The 18,532-nt window shown below is 41.3% G+C and overlaps 1 protein-coding gene across 1 annotated transcript; it reads right to left on the reverse strand.

The window, feature by feature from the left end:
* Positions 1-5,617: 5,617 nt before the first annotated feature.
* On the reverse strand, positions 5,618-7,426 carry LOC110326820 (glutamate decarboxylase 1). Its single transcript, XM_021205421.2, has one exon. It carries the CDS (start codon positions 7,400-7,402, stop codon positions 5,633-5,635), a length of 1,770 nt encoding a protein of 589 aa, XP_021061080.1. The 5' UTR covers positions 7,403-7,426; the 3' UTR covers positions 5,618-5,632.
* Between the last annotated feature and the right edge of the window lie 11,106 nt (positions 7,427-18,532).

The following is an 18,532-nucleotide window of genomic DNA, read 5'->3' on the forward strand; positions in this document are numbered from 1 at the left end:
ATTCTGGGTTTGAAAAACTTTCATATTATGGCTGGTTAATTTCAGTTCTGCTAGACCATCTCCACCAGTCCTCACCCTGGAGACCTCTCCTTATCTAAACAATCATTTCCATTTCAAAGAAGCCCCTCACTGACTCTTTTTGTAACAACTGAGCCCTAACAGTGTGGTTCCTATGGTTACCAAGAATTCTAATTTCATTTCCTCCGTTATGCATTTTATCTTGAAGGATTGCACAGGGTTAGGAATGGGCCTCTCTTTGAGCCACATGCTTTCTTGCTACCATTTTCTTTCTCAAGTTTCTCATACCCAACCCTTATTGAAATGTCCTGGTTTGTTCCCATTTTTTTAATTTAAAATTTACCTGCCCTGTCTCTACCCTGATGACATTTCAGATTCAAGGCAAAGAAGCAGAGCTAAAGAGCAGGTGTTAGACCCAAGTTAGAGCCGGCTCCTCCTTTCTGAGGTCCAAGGTTTAGCTCCATAATTATGGGGATAAGGGAAGGGCCAGAATGGAACCCTCAGGACTGGGCCTGCGGACTCATTTATTAGAGTTTCTCAACAATGAACAGATTTGAGTTCTTATAAGTCTAGAATGGGGGTTTTCTACAAATCAGAATCCTATGTTAGAGTCCATGGATGAGCTTCAGAAAGGACCATCAACATGCGATGTGTGAGTGTGTGTGTGTGTGTGTGTGTGTGTGTGTGTGTGTGTGTGTGTGTATACAGTCTGTCCTGCCTCATCTCAATGTTCATAAATGTACATATTGATCATAATACATGACCCTTTTGTTTTACTCTCCACAAAGAGTCACTGTTTTGGAGTGGTTGAAAGGGAAGAGGTTAGGATGGATCAATCGAGTTGTGACTACTCTTCACCCTTGACCTAGAAGTTGCTTACCTTCTAGGAGGTACTTCTTCTAGCCTGACCCTTGTCTCTTCCTTCAGAGGTTTAAAACAACAACAACAACAAACTTTTGACTTAGGACAGATTTGGTGTGTTCGAAGTCAGCAAGTTCGGTCCTCACGCTATTCCACTGCTAGTGTGTGTCTAATTGTCCTCGCAAGTAAACTGGGTACCACATTTTCGCTTTGCAGGCTCCAGGAATCGGATACTGTCATTTCATCCTCTGTCCTCAGATTCCTTGTCGATTTCTGTCTTTTTTCATATCTCCAGTTTCATCTTAGTGGAGTGTGGAAAGGAAATAAAGATCGAAACATATGTTCTTAGGCTTAACAGATTCTTTTCCCTTTTGTTTTGTTTTAGTTTAGCATTTGCTTAATAGGACATTGAAATTCAGGAGGATTTTCTTTAAAACCAAACAAAACTTTTACTTTAGTGCAGCTATTTAATAAAGTATTTTTCAAATGTTTATGTATTTTGTGATGACTTACTCATGCCCCATGTACTCAAGTCTACTTTCCAATGTAATATCATAGATTTTTTTTCATGGCTGTATGTTGATATCACATGAGTGTCTCACACTATTATTTATAATATTCAAGTCAAATAATCTTCTCTTGGTAGATTTTCTTAACTAGTTTCCTAAATGAATACTCCTTAGTTAAATGTTTAGATCCAGGAGGAAGGCCATTTTCATAAATCTGGTAACATCTTTCTATATAGGCTTCCAAAAATATTGCCTGCCAAAGGTTAACATTATCCATCAATGAAGATCTGACACTAGTGTTATCTAAATTATTGATCCTTTACAGTTTTTTCCTAAGACACAAAGTTGAAAGGAGGACAGTATCTCTCTTTCCTCCTTCCCCTCCTTTGTATAGATCACACACATACACACACACACACAAATTCTTAGGATGACTAGTATATAAGAATAAACAGCCGGGTGTGGTGGCGCACGCCTTTAATCCCAGCACTGGGGAGGCAGAGGCAGGCGGATTTCTGAGTTCAAGGCCAGCCTGGTCTACAAAGTGAGTTCTAGGACAGCCAGGGCTAAACAGAGAAATCCTGTCTCGAAAAAACAAAAAACAAAAAAAACCCCAAAACAAAAAATAAATATAAACAAACAAACAAACACTCAGGCCTAGTACTACAAGACTATAATACCAGCTACTCAAGAGGCTGAAACAGAAAGACAATAAATTCAAGGCCAGCCCTGTCTCCAAAGAAAAAAAAAAAAAAAAAAAAAAATCACAAAATAAAATGGCACTGACAGTGCATTTGCCTGGCGTGCAGGAGGCCCTGCGTTTGCTCCCCAGTGCCATGAAAAATAAATAGGTTTAGTGATACAGCTACCCATAGGTTCCTTCCCCCCAGCCTCACCCCCACCCCCAACACAGGGGTTTCCTGTGTAGTCCTGACTGTCCTGGAACTCATCTGCATCCTAAGACTGACCTTGAACTCAGATCCACCCACCTACCTCTGCCTGCCAAGTGATGGATTAAGGGCACGTGCCGCCACCACCCACCAAAGGCCCTTCTCTTCTTTGGTTTTCTTTCCTTTCTTTTCCTTGCCTTGCCTTCCTCTCCTTTTTTCTTTTCTTTTCTCCCTCAGTAGGGTCTCAAGTACAGCATCCAATCTGGTTTTGCCAGAACAAAGCTCATCTGCACTTCTACTCGGCCTCTTAGTATATAAAACTTAAGTGTGAGCAATACACGGAGAATAGGAGAGATCTGAGGGGAAGCTGTAACGGGAAGACTGGTACCCAAAAACAGACAGTAAATGAGAGTAGGCATGAAGAATTATGGTAGAGATAGAAAAACTCATTCCTAAATAACTTAGTGCCCTCAGGGAAATAAGACCAAAATATTGCCAGTATAGAACAAAAGACAATATACCATGAAAACAAGATGGAAAGGCCACTTTTGCTAAAAAGTACTGACTCGTTGCTTAGACTCGGAAGGAAATTGAGGAAACTAGCACTGAAGTCTCTTTTTGTGTCTATGCTTCAACGGAGGGCATCGACAAAAGTAATTATCCTTAACCTTTCCTCTGGAGTCCTGTTGAATTCAAAAACAAAACCACAAGGAGGGACTTGCCACCTACCCCAAGTTAACTATCCATATGAATGAGGCTGTTGATGATTTAGTAACATCACATTATCTTGTAGAGAGAGCACCTTGCAGAACCAGACCTAAGACAGGAAAGGGTCCCTGATGGGCAGGATCACACCTGAACCACAATTATTTAGTCATGTTCACCTCTGGTTCTCCATTTCAACCTAAGCCCTACAACAGTACCCAAAATAACAGACTTGGGGAAGTCCCAGAATGACTGACTCTCTGCGTTCTCTTCCCCACCCTGTGTTCACACTCAATAGATCTGTCTCTGCTTTTCGATTGTCTCTTTAGCATATCAGGACTGGTAGCGGGGGCGGGGGGAGTTTTTATGCTCAAAACCATAGTGATACTGTTTTAAATACATCATTAAGAATAGAGGGAGACCCAGGTGGTGGTGGCACACACCTTTGATCTCAACACGTGGGAGGCAGAAGCACGAGTTTCTCTGCACGTTCAAAGCCAGCCTGCTGTACAGAGTGAGTTCCAGGACAGACAAGGCTGCACAAAAAGAAACTCTGTTTCAATATGTAGGCACACACACACACACACACACACACACACACACACGTATACATATACATACACATACAATGCATCACATATACATATACATACATATATGGAGAACTCTTGAGGTTATAAAGGTATCAGAAATGTAAAGGCTAGGGATGAAACAACCCACATGAATTTGAAAGTCAAGAGAAACAGATCAGAATGCTAATGTGAAACCAACAGAACTATCAGATAAGAAGAGAAAACAGCAAAAGAATCTACTGAGAACTGAGCTTGCACCTACTTACCAACTTCTCCACAGAATGAGCAACCCAAATCCACAGCAAACCCAGGATGGTCGTGAACTTCTCAAAGGCAAAGAGTGAAAAGATTTTAAGCCTTCCAGATCACAAAGAAAAAACGGACCATATACGTACAACCAAGAGTCAAATAGTAAAATAATTCTAGTGGTTGCAGAATACTTTTAAAAGTCAAAGAAATGCTGACTGTCAGTTTTGAACTCTACCCGGGTTGTCTACAAGAATTAGAATAAAGCCAGAGAGATGGCTCAGTGGGTAAAGGCACGTCTGGTACCCGTGTTCCATCCCCAGAGTTCATGAAGCCAGATGTGCCTATGTGTGTCTATAATCCCACCATTGCTACAGGAAGATAGGAGGCACGGATAGGAATCTTTCAACAGTTTTAGTACCAGCCAGCCTGTGGGGTGTGAAGTACAGCAGTTTAAAAATTAATGGAGAGACTTTGCTTCAAACAAGGTAGAAGGAGAAACTATCTTCTCACAGTTGGCATCTGACCTGCACTCCTGGTACATGCATGTGCGTGCACAAACACAGGGTCAATCAATAAACTGTACTATTTTTTCCATGGAGAACATTTTTTATTTTATTTATATTCTTCTTGCATACTCTAAATACACAGAGTAGGTTTCATGTCTTCAAAAACACTTGCGGGACTGGTCAGTGTATCGGAGATCTCAGGAAACATTGTCTTAGGTTTCAGCTAAGCAAGTCACAGAGATTGGTCATACACTACTACAAGATTATAGGAGATCTAGTTATTATTATTCAACATTTACTAGAAAAGCTTTGAGAACACCTGGCATACAGCCTGAGTGGGGGGTGGGGGGGGAAGAGAAGAGCGAAGGCTACAGAAGCAAGATTTCCATAACATGACTTTATGTACAGTATCAGAATTCTTGTCTAGACAGTACACGTATGTTCAAATCATTATGTTAAGGGCACTCTAATATAAATGCAAGTCCCACTAACTTTCATCTTTTCTCTTTGGCTTACAAATGCACGAAAATGCCACAAACAGTATCCAGAACTTACTCCATTAATATATAAGTAAGCACATTACAAATGGGAAGAAAATACAAGGTGTCTCTTTAACAAGATATATATTTGAATATAAATAAGCAAATATCAATCATAATCACCATATGCACTTCCCCCTGCCCAAAGATCGACAATGGCAACACATCCGGTTTACACAAATTAATTTCTAAAACATAGCAATCACACAATTGTGACAAAGACTCTGCTACTATGTCCCCTAGCAGGGTACTAACAGGGACAGTGTGACATTTGTCATCTACCAGTACTTTCTGTCATCCATCATCCTTTCATGAGGGAACAGCTCTAACAGGGAGGTAGGCTCCCACCAACAGCCTTTCCCTGGGTCCCTAGGACACTGCAGTGGGGGGGTGGGAGGTACCATCTGTCCTGCAGTTGCTTACGAGATGGTTAGCTTCTTAGTAATTGCTGGGGGGCGGGGAAGGAGGTTAATTCACTGGGGATGATAAGCCACATGCTGGGGTGTAGGATTAAGCCACAGTCACTGTACATACATGTACATAAAGGGGGCATGTTTAACTGTACATATATACTGTGTTTCTAACGTGCAATATTTTTAAAAAGAACATTATGTCCCGCTAACTCTAACAAACAAGCTTACATGAGACTGACAAATGTTCTTTAAGAGATTATAATTTCCTTCAATGAACTAGCCTAGGTATGTCAACTATTGACGGAGCTGTGTTCTAGGTTTGCCAGAGGGGCAAGAGCATGGCCGGTCACTCTGATTCTGCAAAGGGAGATTATAGATCCTGACCCAACCTCTCTATTTCCTCAATGAGGAAATCTATGTCAGACTGGGTGGCGGCTGGGTTGGAGATGACCATCCGGAAGAAGTTGACCGTGTCCCCTTGAGGCTGGTAGCCCACCATGGTTGTTCCTGAGTCCATCATCAGGGCTTTGATCTTGGGAGCCACCCTGTGTAGTTTCTCGCGTCGCTCAGGACTATCTGGAACCCCTCGGAGGCTTTGTGGAACATACCAGAAACAGACATTAGTGTGCTCAGGCTCACCATTGAAAACCATCTCAAATTCCTCTCTGTTTTTAATCTTGGCATAGAGGTATTTAGCCAACTCCAGGCACTTGTTGATCTGATTTTCAAATCCCACAGTGCCCTTTGCTTTCCACATCAGCCAGAACTTGAAGATGTCCACATGGCGGCCACACTGAATCACCTTGTCCCCGGTATCGTAGGAGATGTCATACTGCTTATCTGGCTGGAAGAGGTAGCCTGCACACATCTGGTTGCATCCTTGGAGTATACCCTTTTCCTTGACCAGAATGGCAGAACACTGGAGCGGCACACCCATCATCTTGTGAGGGTTCCAGGTGACTGAATCGGCCCTTTCTATGCCACTGAGTTTGTGACGGTGCTTCTGGGACATGAGCAGCCCACCACCCCAGGCAGCATCCACATGCAGCCAAAGGTTGTATTTCTCACATATATCCGCAATCTCCTGTATTGGATCAAACGCTCCATAAACGGTCGTGCCTGCGGTTGCATTGACATAAAGGGGAACGTATCCCTTTTGTTTGGCATCAAGAATTTTTGCCTCTAAATCAGCCGGAATTATTTTCCCCCTCTCATTGCACTTTATCAAAATCACATTGTCCGTTCCAAAGCCAAGTGCAGCCCCGGCTTTCTTTATGGAGTAGTGACTGTGTTCTGAGGTGAAGAGGACCAGTTTGGGCACAGCCGCCATGCCTTTTGTCTTGACTTCTGGAAAGTACTTGTAACGAGCTGCCATGATGCTGTACATATTGGATATGGCTCCCCCAGGAGAAAATATCCCATCACCATCTTTATTTGACCATCCAATGATCTCTCTCATCTTCTTAAGTGTGATCTGTTCCATGAGAACAAACACGGGTGCAATTTCATATGTAAACATATTGGTATTAGCAGTTGATGTCAGCCATTCACCAGCTAAACCAATGATATCCAAACCAGTAGAGAGCTGGTTGAAAAATCGAGGGTGACCTGTATGAACCCCGTACTTCAGGGTGTCTCTACAGTCAACCAGGATCTGCTCCAGAGACTCGGGGTGATCAGACAGCTCCAAATTAAAGCCTTCCATGCCTTCCAGCAACTGGTGTGGGTGGTGGAAGTCCAAAACCTTGGTGGAGCGATCGAATGTCTTGCGGACATAGTTAAGGAGGATGCCCACCACCTCCAGCAAGAACTGCACAGTTTGCTCCTCCCCGTTCTTAGCTGGAAGCAGATCTTGAGCAAACAGATCGGAGAAGTTGGTCTTTGTGCGCCGGAAGCGGGTACCCGGGTCACAGGTTTCACAGGAAAGCAGGTTCTTGGAGGACTGCCTCTCCCTGAAGGTGCTCACAAGACGACTCTTCTCTTCCAGGCTGTTGGTCCTTTGCAAGAAGCCACAGATCTTCAGGCCCAGTTTTCTGATGCATCCACACCAAGTATCATATGCTGTAGGGCGCAGGTTGGTAGTATTAGGATCCGCTCCCGCATTCAAGGAGGTTGCAGGTGAAGGAGTGGAAGATGCCATCAGCTTGGTGGTCTTGGGGTCTCTACTGTTCAAGAGTCCCCTGTGGACTGGGCACAGGAACAGGCTCCGTTCAGGGACAGTGAACTGGACCCTCCAGCGATTCCTTGACGAAGCAGCCCCTGCTGGGCTCGGATCCACCACAGGTGTACGTGCTGGGTGTCACCCCAGTGCTGCTTCCTTGCTTGCACGATCCCTGGTCCGGCACTCAGAGGTTTTTTTTTTTTTTTTGAGTACAAAGAAAAGAAAAAGATTTCAAACACAGAAGACCTCAAAAAAAGTTGTGTCACCCACAGTCCCTTCCTCTGTAACTAATGGAGAGAGTAAACCAAGAAAGAGGAACACGGTAACAGGAACCTGCAAAGACCATCTCCACTGGCAGGGACTTACGGGGATCTCCAGGATGCCATAGTAGAGACTCCGAGGACACAAAAGCATGGGATTCACTTTGGCAGCGGGAAGCACACTGATCCTTTCACAGGCATCCATGGTAATCTTACAGAGATTACACAATGTTCCTGAACACATCCGAAGACGATTCATCATTTTGGCAAAAAGCTTGGGGTTACGTGATCAGATGGAATTAGACAATAAATGAAGCTTTCTGCCCCTGTTAATATTTACATAGAGGACTAATTTTATTTTAAATGTTAAATAGACTGCAATTATTCACGTAAAGATATCAAAAGACTCACAACGTTGACTTTTTATACATCCATGAAATTGGGAACACACTTCACAAAACCCCGCAAAAATTTTTTCAAGCCACGAAATGGCTTCAGGATAATAAAATTATCAGTCGCGAAATGAAAACTGCTAAGTGTTCAAAAGAACAGCCAGTCCAGATGGAGCAAAGAGGCACCCAAGAGATGCAAAGAGAAATTAAAGTTGACACTTTGTAATTGAAAACATTTAAAAAAGATGACAAAGTAAATTGAAGAAATTAGGGACCTTAAGAAATGTCAAAAAAAATTTTAAAGCTAAAATGAGCATACCATTCAGTCTATGAATGTTGTCCTTATGGTATGAAAATATAAACATGATTTTTTGACTCATTCTTTCAACCAAACACAAATTATCATTTTTTTTATTTACAACACTGATGGTAAAAATTACATTATTAGGTTTATTGACCAGAATGACATTGATAAATTAAGCAAAGGAACAGTCAGTTTGCAAAGAAATTATACTAATCATTAAAAGCCTATTTTAATGAAAAGCAGTAACAATAACTATCTCTGACATGGTTGTTTCTTATATTTCTATATACTAATTGCCCAAAAGACCAGCCTTCCAAAGAATCAGCACTGAACACCAATAATAGTGAATATTCAACACCTACTCCTTTAGTCAATAGTACATAAAAAATTGTTTTATGATATTTTAAGCAAAATTATAGATGAATCTGTCCATGTACTGACAATATGCATTAGCATAATACCCCACACCAAGCACATTACAATAATAAATGCTTGCTTGAGAATAAGTTCACAGACAGCTTAAATGCAGAATCCATAAGTGACCAATTCCCCACTGTGTGCAAATTAATTCCTCACTTAATGCTCAGGGCAATAGGAAAACACAGGAGCTTGGCCCCTTTAGGAAGGGACCTTAAACCTAACTGGTGAAAGACACATGAATAAAATAGATTACTGGGCCCCTAGGCACATCCTAAGGAAGATGCTAACAGAATAAAACTGGCAATTAGTGAACATTACACATTGTGTTCCGTTCGTTCTGTGTGAAAATCAAACAGAAAAGCTCTGGAGAAGTCCAGAGTGCAGTCCTCATTGTGACATGTCCTGAAAGGAACGTAAATCATTTTATTTAATAGCACTGAGCATGTTTGTTTTGTCAGATTGCCCACTCTCTAGTTCTTGAGAAATAATGATCGCAGTTCCTCCAACGGCCTGCAGCGTTCTCTAGGTTCAATGGGAGAGCTTTCCAGATGAGGTTTAAACAAGCTGAGGTTTAAACACAACACAACATGGTAGCCGGGGCTGCCATTTTAACCTTTTAAATAAGACTTTAGCTATCATACTATCATAATACTATCACAATGTTTAAAAAAAAAAAAAGAACTCAGCAGAGCTTTATGCTAGCTAGTGCTGGGTGCATTGACTTGCATTTCCAACTTGACACAGGTTTCAGTTGATCTCAGAAGGAAGATTTCTCCTACTGCCAGGGTACCACAAGACTACAAGGTGATTACTGAGACCTCTTATGCTAATCAGAATTTGTTCCATAATGTGCAAAGAAACTCAAATAATACGAACGTAAATAAGATGATAAATACTCCATACAAATCATGTCCCAGTGGTCCTCACTTCACGTCTTCTGATTACAACATTGGTTCAGTTTATCAGCTTTGTGATGAGTGATTTTGTTGAAACTGAACTCATGAAGTTATTTCTACTAATAACATACATTCTATCCGAATGCAGCGTAGTGTTATGAGATAATTTTTGAAGGGAATTTCTGGACAACTAAAATTCCACTGGGAAAGTTGTTCTGGGAAATCCTTTCTAGATCAACAAGATTATGCGTCTCTGAGAAAGGCTCCAATCTGCCACAGAAGTACCGAACCATCCTCAGGTTTCTAGCCTATGGAACACTCTTCATACCAGTAGGGCCACAGCAGCAGAGTCCGCCTAGGGTACAGTATGGTCTTGCTCTTCCCACTGGGTTTTGCACAACACCTGCAAGTTCATCAGGATGTTTTGGGGTGTGCCTGCATGTCTCTGTCAACATTTCAGCTTTGGGCAGATGCCAGCCTGCAAGAGATTTTCATCTTGAGGCCGCTTCCTTTCTTGCAACACTGGCTGGACTGGTGCCAAAATCATCAAGCTACCGAGGGAACATCCCTTTTTACTTACTCCCATCCATTTCTGGATCAAAGAACCATCCCTGAGTGCTACAACTGAAGCTAGGCTTTTTTTTTTTTCTTTTTTCTTTTTTTTTCACTCCTTCTTATTACTTACTCAACTAAAACAATCCTCACAAACCTCGTTAGTCCCCTCATTTTAACATGCTACTACCTCAGTACTGAGTTCAGCTCAAGGGTTTCTGCTTTGGGTTTGTTTGTTTGTTTTGTTTTGTTTTTCTATTAAAGAGGAACTGAACGATTTAGGGCTACCATAATCCTTATCATTCTAAGAATATTCAGATCTTTGTTTCTATACAGAAATAGTAATGTAATTTCTATGCCTAACTACTATGGCAGTTTGTGTGTGTGTGTGTGTGTGTGTGCGTGCTAGAGATGGACATTGTAATTTTGCTACTCTTATGAATCATAATATATATATGTGACATGCAGGATATCTGATATGTGACCCCCTTGAAAGGGTCATTAGACTCTAAAGGGGGTTGCAATCCATAGGTTGAGAACTTCTGTTTTATGTCATACTTTTGAAACAAGATCTCTCACCGATCTTGGGGCTCCATGATTTGGAACCAGAAAGTTCCAGGTCCCTTCCTCTTCCCATGCTTGTCCCTGGCTCCTGGCATTCTGGTCACAGTCACAGTCTATTTACCCAGCTTTATAAGTGGATGCCAGGAAGATGAACTCAAGTTCTCATGCTTGCAATGATAGTACTTTGCTGACCGGATTCTCCATTCCCCATTGCAATATTTGTAAATATTAATCTCCACACATGCCGTGTATTTACTGACACCAGTGTAATGAAAATTGAAGCAACAGTGAGAATAGCCAAATCCCAACACACTGACAACTCTAACTTGCTACAGAGGTGTGGACCACAAGATCTCATTTATTGTTGGGACAATACAAAATATTGCCATCATAGCAGAAGACAGTTTGGCAGCTTCGTGTAAATCACAAACTGTATGATACACCAGTCACTCTTTGGTGTTCAGTAAATGGAGTTGAAAACGTGTGTTCATTCAGGAACCTGAGTGTGAAAGTTCCACACTCAGTCATAATTACAAAGCTTGGATGCAGCCAAGACATCCCTCATCAGTGAATAGATAAGTTCTGATACATAGAGTGGAGGTTTACTCAGTGCTAAAAGGAAAGGAACCAATAGCAAGCTTAGAATGCAGTTCAGTGGGAGAGTTCTTGCCTAGCATATAGAAAGCCTGGGTTCAGCTTCCTAAGGCTATAAAAACAAGACACTGGAAAAAAATACCATGGATGCATTAAATTCATAGAGATAAAGTGAAAGAAACCAATATGAAAGGATGCATCTCATATGATTCCAATGTGATGTCATTCTGGAAAAGACAAAATTATTTAATAGGATTAAATAAATAAGTCAGTGGTTTTACAAGGATTAAGGGAGAGAAAAATAATTACACAGAGCTCAGATGAGTATATTTGACAATGAAAACTCTCTCTGATGCTATATGGCACATTAATGTTGTTATATATTTACCCAAGCCTATGTTTAACAGCAAGTGAACTCAAATGTAAGCTATAGAGTTGAGGCAGTTTGTCATTTGTAACAAGTGTACCATGTTGATGAGGGATGTTGATATTGGGGAATATTGATCACTGTGCCTGTGAAGGGGTGTTAGGAGAGAAAGTGTGTGGGAGTATACATGTTCTCTGTAGCTTCTCTTTGTTGTAAGTCTGGAAATTTCCTAAAAATCTAAACGTAAACCAAGGGATCCCCCTCAGTACTTAGATACTAACGAAGAGTTTTGTCTTAGCTTACACAGTAGGAACTTTTCTCTTGGTTGAACCTGAGACCTTGATTGAATCTGGGAGTCAATTTCTTAATGCATTAATATATAAGGATAGAGAAAGTTTTTTATCTCCAAACAATGGCTCAGCATACTAAAAGGGTCAATCTAACCTGAGGCATGCTATCCAAGGAGAGCGTAGTCTCCTGAGATAGAAGTCTATGAACATAAATATAATGAGACTCTGTCTCAAAAAAAAAGAGGAGAAGAAGAAAAAAAGGAGAAGGGAAAAGAGAAAGAGAAGAGGGAGAGGGAGAGGAAGAAGAGAAAAGGAAGAAGAGGAAGAGAGCAGCAAAGGCTATCAACAAGAAACGAATGTTCATCTAGACCAGGCCTGTCTTTGTGTGAAAGACTTTCCTCCATCACCATTTAAATTTTACTATTAGAGAAAACTGGTTGTTCAAATTGCTCAAAGATGTTTTAAGAAAAAAAAAATCACTTTCTCTGAAGTCTTACTATCAGGAAAAGGGTACACTTAAAATTATCTGCTGCTGTGATCAGCAGACCTAGTTTGGACCATGGTGGACTATATTACTCAACCTATTGATTTATTCAAACCTGAATACTTGAAAGAGTATCAATATCATAGCTCCAGAGCTGGCCACAGAAAAGGATTGACTATGGTGTGCCTAGCCTCATTGCTATATCTCCAGCACAGCCTCTACACTTAAGACTCAGTGAACATCATGGAAGAAGGAGTAGCAAGTGCCAGGGAAACCAGTGCATCTCCCATGAGGTTGTGTCTTTTGTATATGATAGAATCTACAACCCTGAATCTTAATGACATGGTTGCCTAAACAAGACCTGCAAGAGCCCAATACTGATTGACATGTCAATGTGGGTGGATGAAATATCACAAGGCCTGATCCCTAGATAAAGAGTTATAGGCAATTCCTGGTTGCTAAGTGAGAGAATTAGTTTTCTTAAGGATAGGCTCCGCCCAAGAGTTTATACAGTCCCAGACCATCAGCCCTAAAAACATGTATACATCAAGAACACTAAACAGACTCAGCAGGCTATGTTTATATATACACATATGCATTATCATTTGTAGTCACCTTACTGTCCAAAGTACACCACAATTTCTCACTGCTGTCTAACTGTAACCCACTATACTAGACTGGCCAATCTTTTACCTCCCTCCAGACTCAGTCCTTTCCTTAGCTACTGGTACAGCATTCTACTCTCATCCTGATGTATAAGCTGAGATCATAGCAGTAGGGACTTTTAGACCCTAGAACTCAGAAGCCAGAACCCAAGATGAATGTATATGAATGACTAGAATTTAATTAACTGCTCAACTGTTACTAATCATTATGGTTCAGGATGTAATTATGAGTCTTCTCTTTTCTCCTCAAGCATTACTTCACTGGAAAGAAGCATCCCTTGAAAATTAAATGTAGCATCTCTGCCTCTCTGTCATCCTCCACCACACCCCCAACACCCCTGTCAACTGCATCACCCTTGTTCCATCAGCACCATTTGAAAAATAAAACCCACTAAGTTCTGAAGAAACCACCTTTTTTTTTTTTTTAACAATGGTAATAAATCCTGTCCCTGGTTTCCATAGTTGAAGTTAAGCCATCACAGAGATTGTGACAGGTAAGAGCTTGTTTGGGAGTGGGATGACGGCACATCCGGGATGCTGGCACTGTGGATTGCTGTCTGCAGAACAGTCTAGAACAAGAAGGTGCATGACTCTATGGGACATGCTGTCTTCTCCAATCGCTCCAAAATTTTCCCATTTCCTATACTGACCAGAAAGGTAGGAAAAGTTTTCATACCAAAGGTGAGTGTGGTGACTGATTGATGGTAAATGTATAGGGGAAGGAAGGATGGATGGGGAAAAGAGACCCTTCCTGGAGACGTCCATTCTTCTTTGTAACTTCTAAGAAAGTATAACCTTTTTCACTTAAAAATAAACACACACACACACACACACACACACACACATCTGATATTTGGCTTAAAACATGAATACATTCCAGAGGTTTTAGATTAAAAAAAAAACCTATTGTGCAATAGATGGAATGAATCATTAAATAAAAAGTTTTCTCCTAAGTTTTAAAAATTGTTCTCTCTGGAACAGAAAAGAGAAAGCAGCGTCTGTTTGGCATCATGTGAGCTCAGTCCTTGGGTACAACTGATGCTGCTTCTGATGGTCTCAACCCCAACCTGATTGTTGTTGTTTTGTTTTGAATTCTTCTCTCATATGTGACATCCCAACCACAGTCTCCTCTCCTTCCACTCCTCCCAAACCCACTACCACTACCTCTCCTTTGTCCCAGATCCGCTCTTCATCCATTTTCTTTCAGAACAGAGCAGGCCTCCCAGGGTTATGAACAGGACACAAGATAACAAGGTGCAATAAGACTAGGGACAGACCCTCTCATATCAAGGCTAAGTGATGCAACCCAGTGGAAGGAAAAGGGTCCCAAGAACAGGCAAAAGAGTCAGACACAGCCCCTACTCCCACTGTTAGGAGTCCCCACAAAAACACTAAGCTACACAACCATAACATATACTCAAAGGACCCAGCTCAGATCCATACAGGTTATTTGATTTAGGCTTGAGTCTCTAGGAGTAGTTGTAAGATTATGATGTCCTGTCTTCCAGGTCTTTGTTTCTTCTCATTCCTTCCACCCTACTTAAAAAAAGAAAGAAAGAAAAGAAAAAATACAAAGAGGGAGCATTGCCAAGGTCAAGTGGCTTGAGTAAGAAGAGTGTTTGAGGACGTGTTTCTTTTCCATAATTTTTGTCACAGTCTCTAACCTGAGATCATCTTAGTAGAGACATTAAAATTCCAGACTGCTGAATTGTTCTGACAATGATCTTTCTACCCTTCCAGTACCTGTCACCATTATGTTCCCATCAGCCAGCACGGGCAGGCCAACCTGCTTCTTTCCTAATCATTTATCAAAAAAGAAAATCTAAAATCAAGAGTGAATAACTTATCACAGATTTATTCCAGATTGTGAAGAAGATGGTATCGAAACTCATGACCAATAAATTTCTTGACTCATGGATGAAGTGAGAGACAAGTTCCCTCACTTCTCTACTTGACATGATTATTTATCCTCAAGTTGCTCTGATAAGGGTCCCAGAATAAAGAGCATCCTAACTGTTGCATAATCATTTAGAGTGGGAGAAAGGGAAAGTCATGTCCTGGAAGGATGGGTGGGAAGCAATTAAGAGTCAGAGTATGGGTGGAGCGGATGGGGGTTTAATCGTGGAGGACACTGCATGGGATGTGAGGAAACAGTTGGGCCAATACATCTGACTCAGTCCCAGGAAACAGATCATTACTAACTCTGCCATTGCAAAGGAAAGGTTGAAGCCACAAAATGAATACACAAACATTTGTTACCAAGTGGACTAGATCTTCCTCTTTACATACATACATATGCATATGATTTCTTCAACTCTGTGTATAATGCCCTATCCTGGGAGCTTTGAATATATTTTCTCATTTAACTCTTACAACAGTCCTAAAATAAAAGCACTACCCTTTTCATTTTAGGACAGATGCAAATCAAGCTTGGAGAAATTAACTAGCATGCCCAAGATCACATAGCTGCTGTATGTGGGGAAAGTCAAGCTGCCAACTCAGGTCTCTCCAATCCTAAAGCCTTAAACACACAGAGGTGACTTTCCCATAAGCGGGGGTTGGGGGGAACAAACATGTATTTCCATGGAGAAAACCTGATGCCCATGTGCACGCACAGACTTGACCACTGCATGATTGTTAAGAGGTAAATTTTAAGGGGTGGTCACTGCTCTGAATATCCAGTAAGGATGTGTTATATTTTTATATGACTATTTCAGTGAGGGGTGATTGATAGGAATAGGAACAGGAGCTGGTAGACACATAACAGGCTGCAATGAGATTTCTCCTCCCTCCATTTCCAAATATTTCCAAAGGACTGTGCTTGAAGTTAATTGTTTTAGACACTTTGAGATAGGTGTGAAATGAAGTCCTCAGACATCTAATCTGTCAAAGAGCCGTAATATTTACACACTCTGTTGTGCTTTTACCATCAAACATGTGGCATGAAAGGTATGTCAGTCAGCTTTCCTTTACGGTAACAAAATGCCTGAGATAATCAACTGAAAATGCAAAAGATTTGTGTCGACTCATGGTTCTAGAGGTGTGGTTCTCAACCTTCCTAATGGTGTGACCCTTTAATACAGTTCCTCATGTTGTGGTGACCCCCAATCGCCAAATTATTTCACTGCTACTTCACACTGTAATTTTGATACTGTTATGAACACCAATGTAAATATCTGTGTTTTTCTGATGGTCTTAGGTGACCCCTGTGAAAGGGTCTGGACCCACAAGTTGAGAACCACTGTTCTAGAGAGCTAGTTCACTATGGATGGGCCACATCTCTCAGGGCCTGTGGCAGAAGTACACGGCTCAAGGAACTGATTCACCAAGACATGAAGAGAGAGAGAGAGCAAAAGACTAGTATCCCATAATCCTCCTCAAGGGCATATATGGAAGGGATCTTTATCTCTATGATCAGTGACAGTGCAGATCATATTTCTTTTGTTTATCACTATAGTCACACTCCTAACCCCCCAACAAAGACTAAGTGAGTAATTAAATTATTCAATGTCAGCAAATAATTTATTTCCCATCTCCCCCACCAACACTTTATCAGAGTTGACTGTTAAGTATGAGAGCAACTAACATGCTCAAAATTTCTACAGGTTTTTCAACAGTTAGGGACTTTATAAAGCCTCATAGACAATTGTCAAAACCTATCCTCTTTCTTCCCTCTCAAGCTTAACCAATTTAAAAAATTTTTTTAATTCATGACAGATGAGGATGGTGTGGATCTCTTTAATTTCAAGGCCAGCCTGGTCTGTAGAGATAGTTTCAGAGCAACCTTCTCAGAAAAAAAAATTAAAATACTATCTTTATATACTTCAAAAAGCACTTTATTAACCACATCAATGTAAAAGGTTTTGTTAATAAATGTAAAATTAATATTAATTAATAGCATATATATTTGCTTTTTATTATTTTGGGTTTTACTTCTGAAAAATGATTGAGGAAGCAATGAAGGACTCACACTTCCTCTCCAAGGAACCGTAGTGTGAAGTGGAAACGTAAGGGTTCTTTGGAAAGTCAGTTGTATTGGACGGTATTTTGCTGGAGCAAGCACAGGAAGGAATATTTTCCTGAAGCAGACACAAGTGAAAGGATGATTTCCTAAAGCAGACACATGAAGGAATGTTTTGCTGAAGTGCACACAGGTGGAAGTCTAAGGCAGACTCAGGAAGGAACATTCCACTGACATAGGTGAAAGCATGTTCTGCTAAAGCAAGCACGAGAAAGGATGCATGATGGACTCTTTGCTAACAACATGACATGTATGGATTGGTCTGCCCTTCACTGCACAGTTGAGCTGCATTTGTCAGGGCTCCATAGAGAGAAATGCACAAAAACAAACAAACAAACAAACAAACAAACAAAACTGGCTGCAGCTTCTTGCTGCTTCTGCGGACTCAGGCTGATTGGCAGAGTGATGTCAGCTGAGACAGACTCACGAGGAGTTTTGCTAAGTCAGACTCATGTGCTGGGGCAAGACATGTGGCAAGACAAGACCCATGGAGGACGCATGATGTTTGGAGGGATTATAAATAAGACTCAACGGACTATGAGAGAGGCTTGCTGGTGGAGCTAGCTGTGCAGTGCTTGTTGGTCTTGTGTCTTCGCTGATCTTTGATTCACTGAGAGAGGAACAGCTGAGAATTTCTCCTGGTGTCCCTGTTGGCCCTGTTCCCTCCTGCTAACTTGTGCCGAGATAGCCGAGGTCTGGCTGTCTCTCCTAGGTTGTGCCACCACTGCTGATTCATGTTTGATACCCCAGCTCTACCGAACTGAACTGCTGTGATAGCTGTGAAGTGATTATGAGTGGACTGAGCTGCTGCTGCTGACCTGTGGACTGACAATGCAGATGGCATTTGTTCTAAAGAACCATTTCTAAACAGGCCCACGTACTCTGTATCCTTTCTTTTCCATTAACTCTGGTTGGTGTTTGGCTAGAAGAGAGGTTAAAGCATTTAAGAACCGTCATTAAAAAGTATGCTTTGAGAAAATTAAAGCTACACTAGTGGATGCTGGGTACTGTGGGTTATAATGAACCCTGAATGTACTGTTTTATTGTCTCCATACTTACCTGTGACCACAACACACTTAATTTCTAAATTAGGCCCAGCACAGCATCACTAACAATAAACCCTGACAAAGCAGGATGAGAACAACAACATCCTGTAATAAAGCTTACATGAATGTGCTTTCATTCTTCCTAAATATCTTTTGGGATCACAATTGACTGAAACTAGAGAGGCAAAGGATTGGGAAAAGGAATCACTGAGATGGATGGGAGGGGGTTGAAGGGATGGAGACTGCCAAGTGGC

This window comes from Mus pahari, chromosome 9 (assembly GCF_900095145.1).
Source record: "Mus pahari chromosome 9, PAHARI_EIJ_v1.1, whole genome shotgun sequence".
In the NCBI taxonomy this organism is placed as follows: domain Eukaryota; kingdom Metazoa; phylum Chordata; class Mammalia; order Rodentia; family Muridae; genus Mus; species Mus pahari.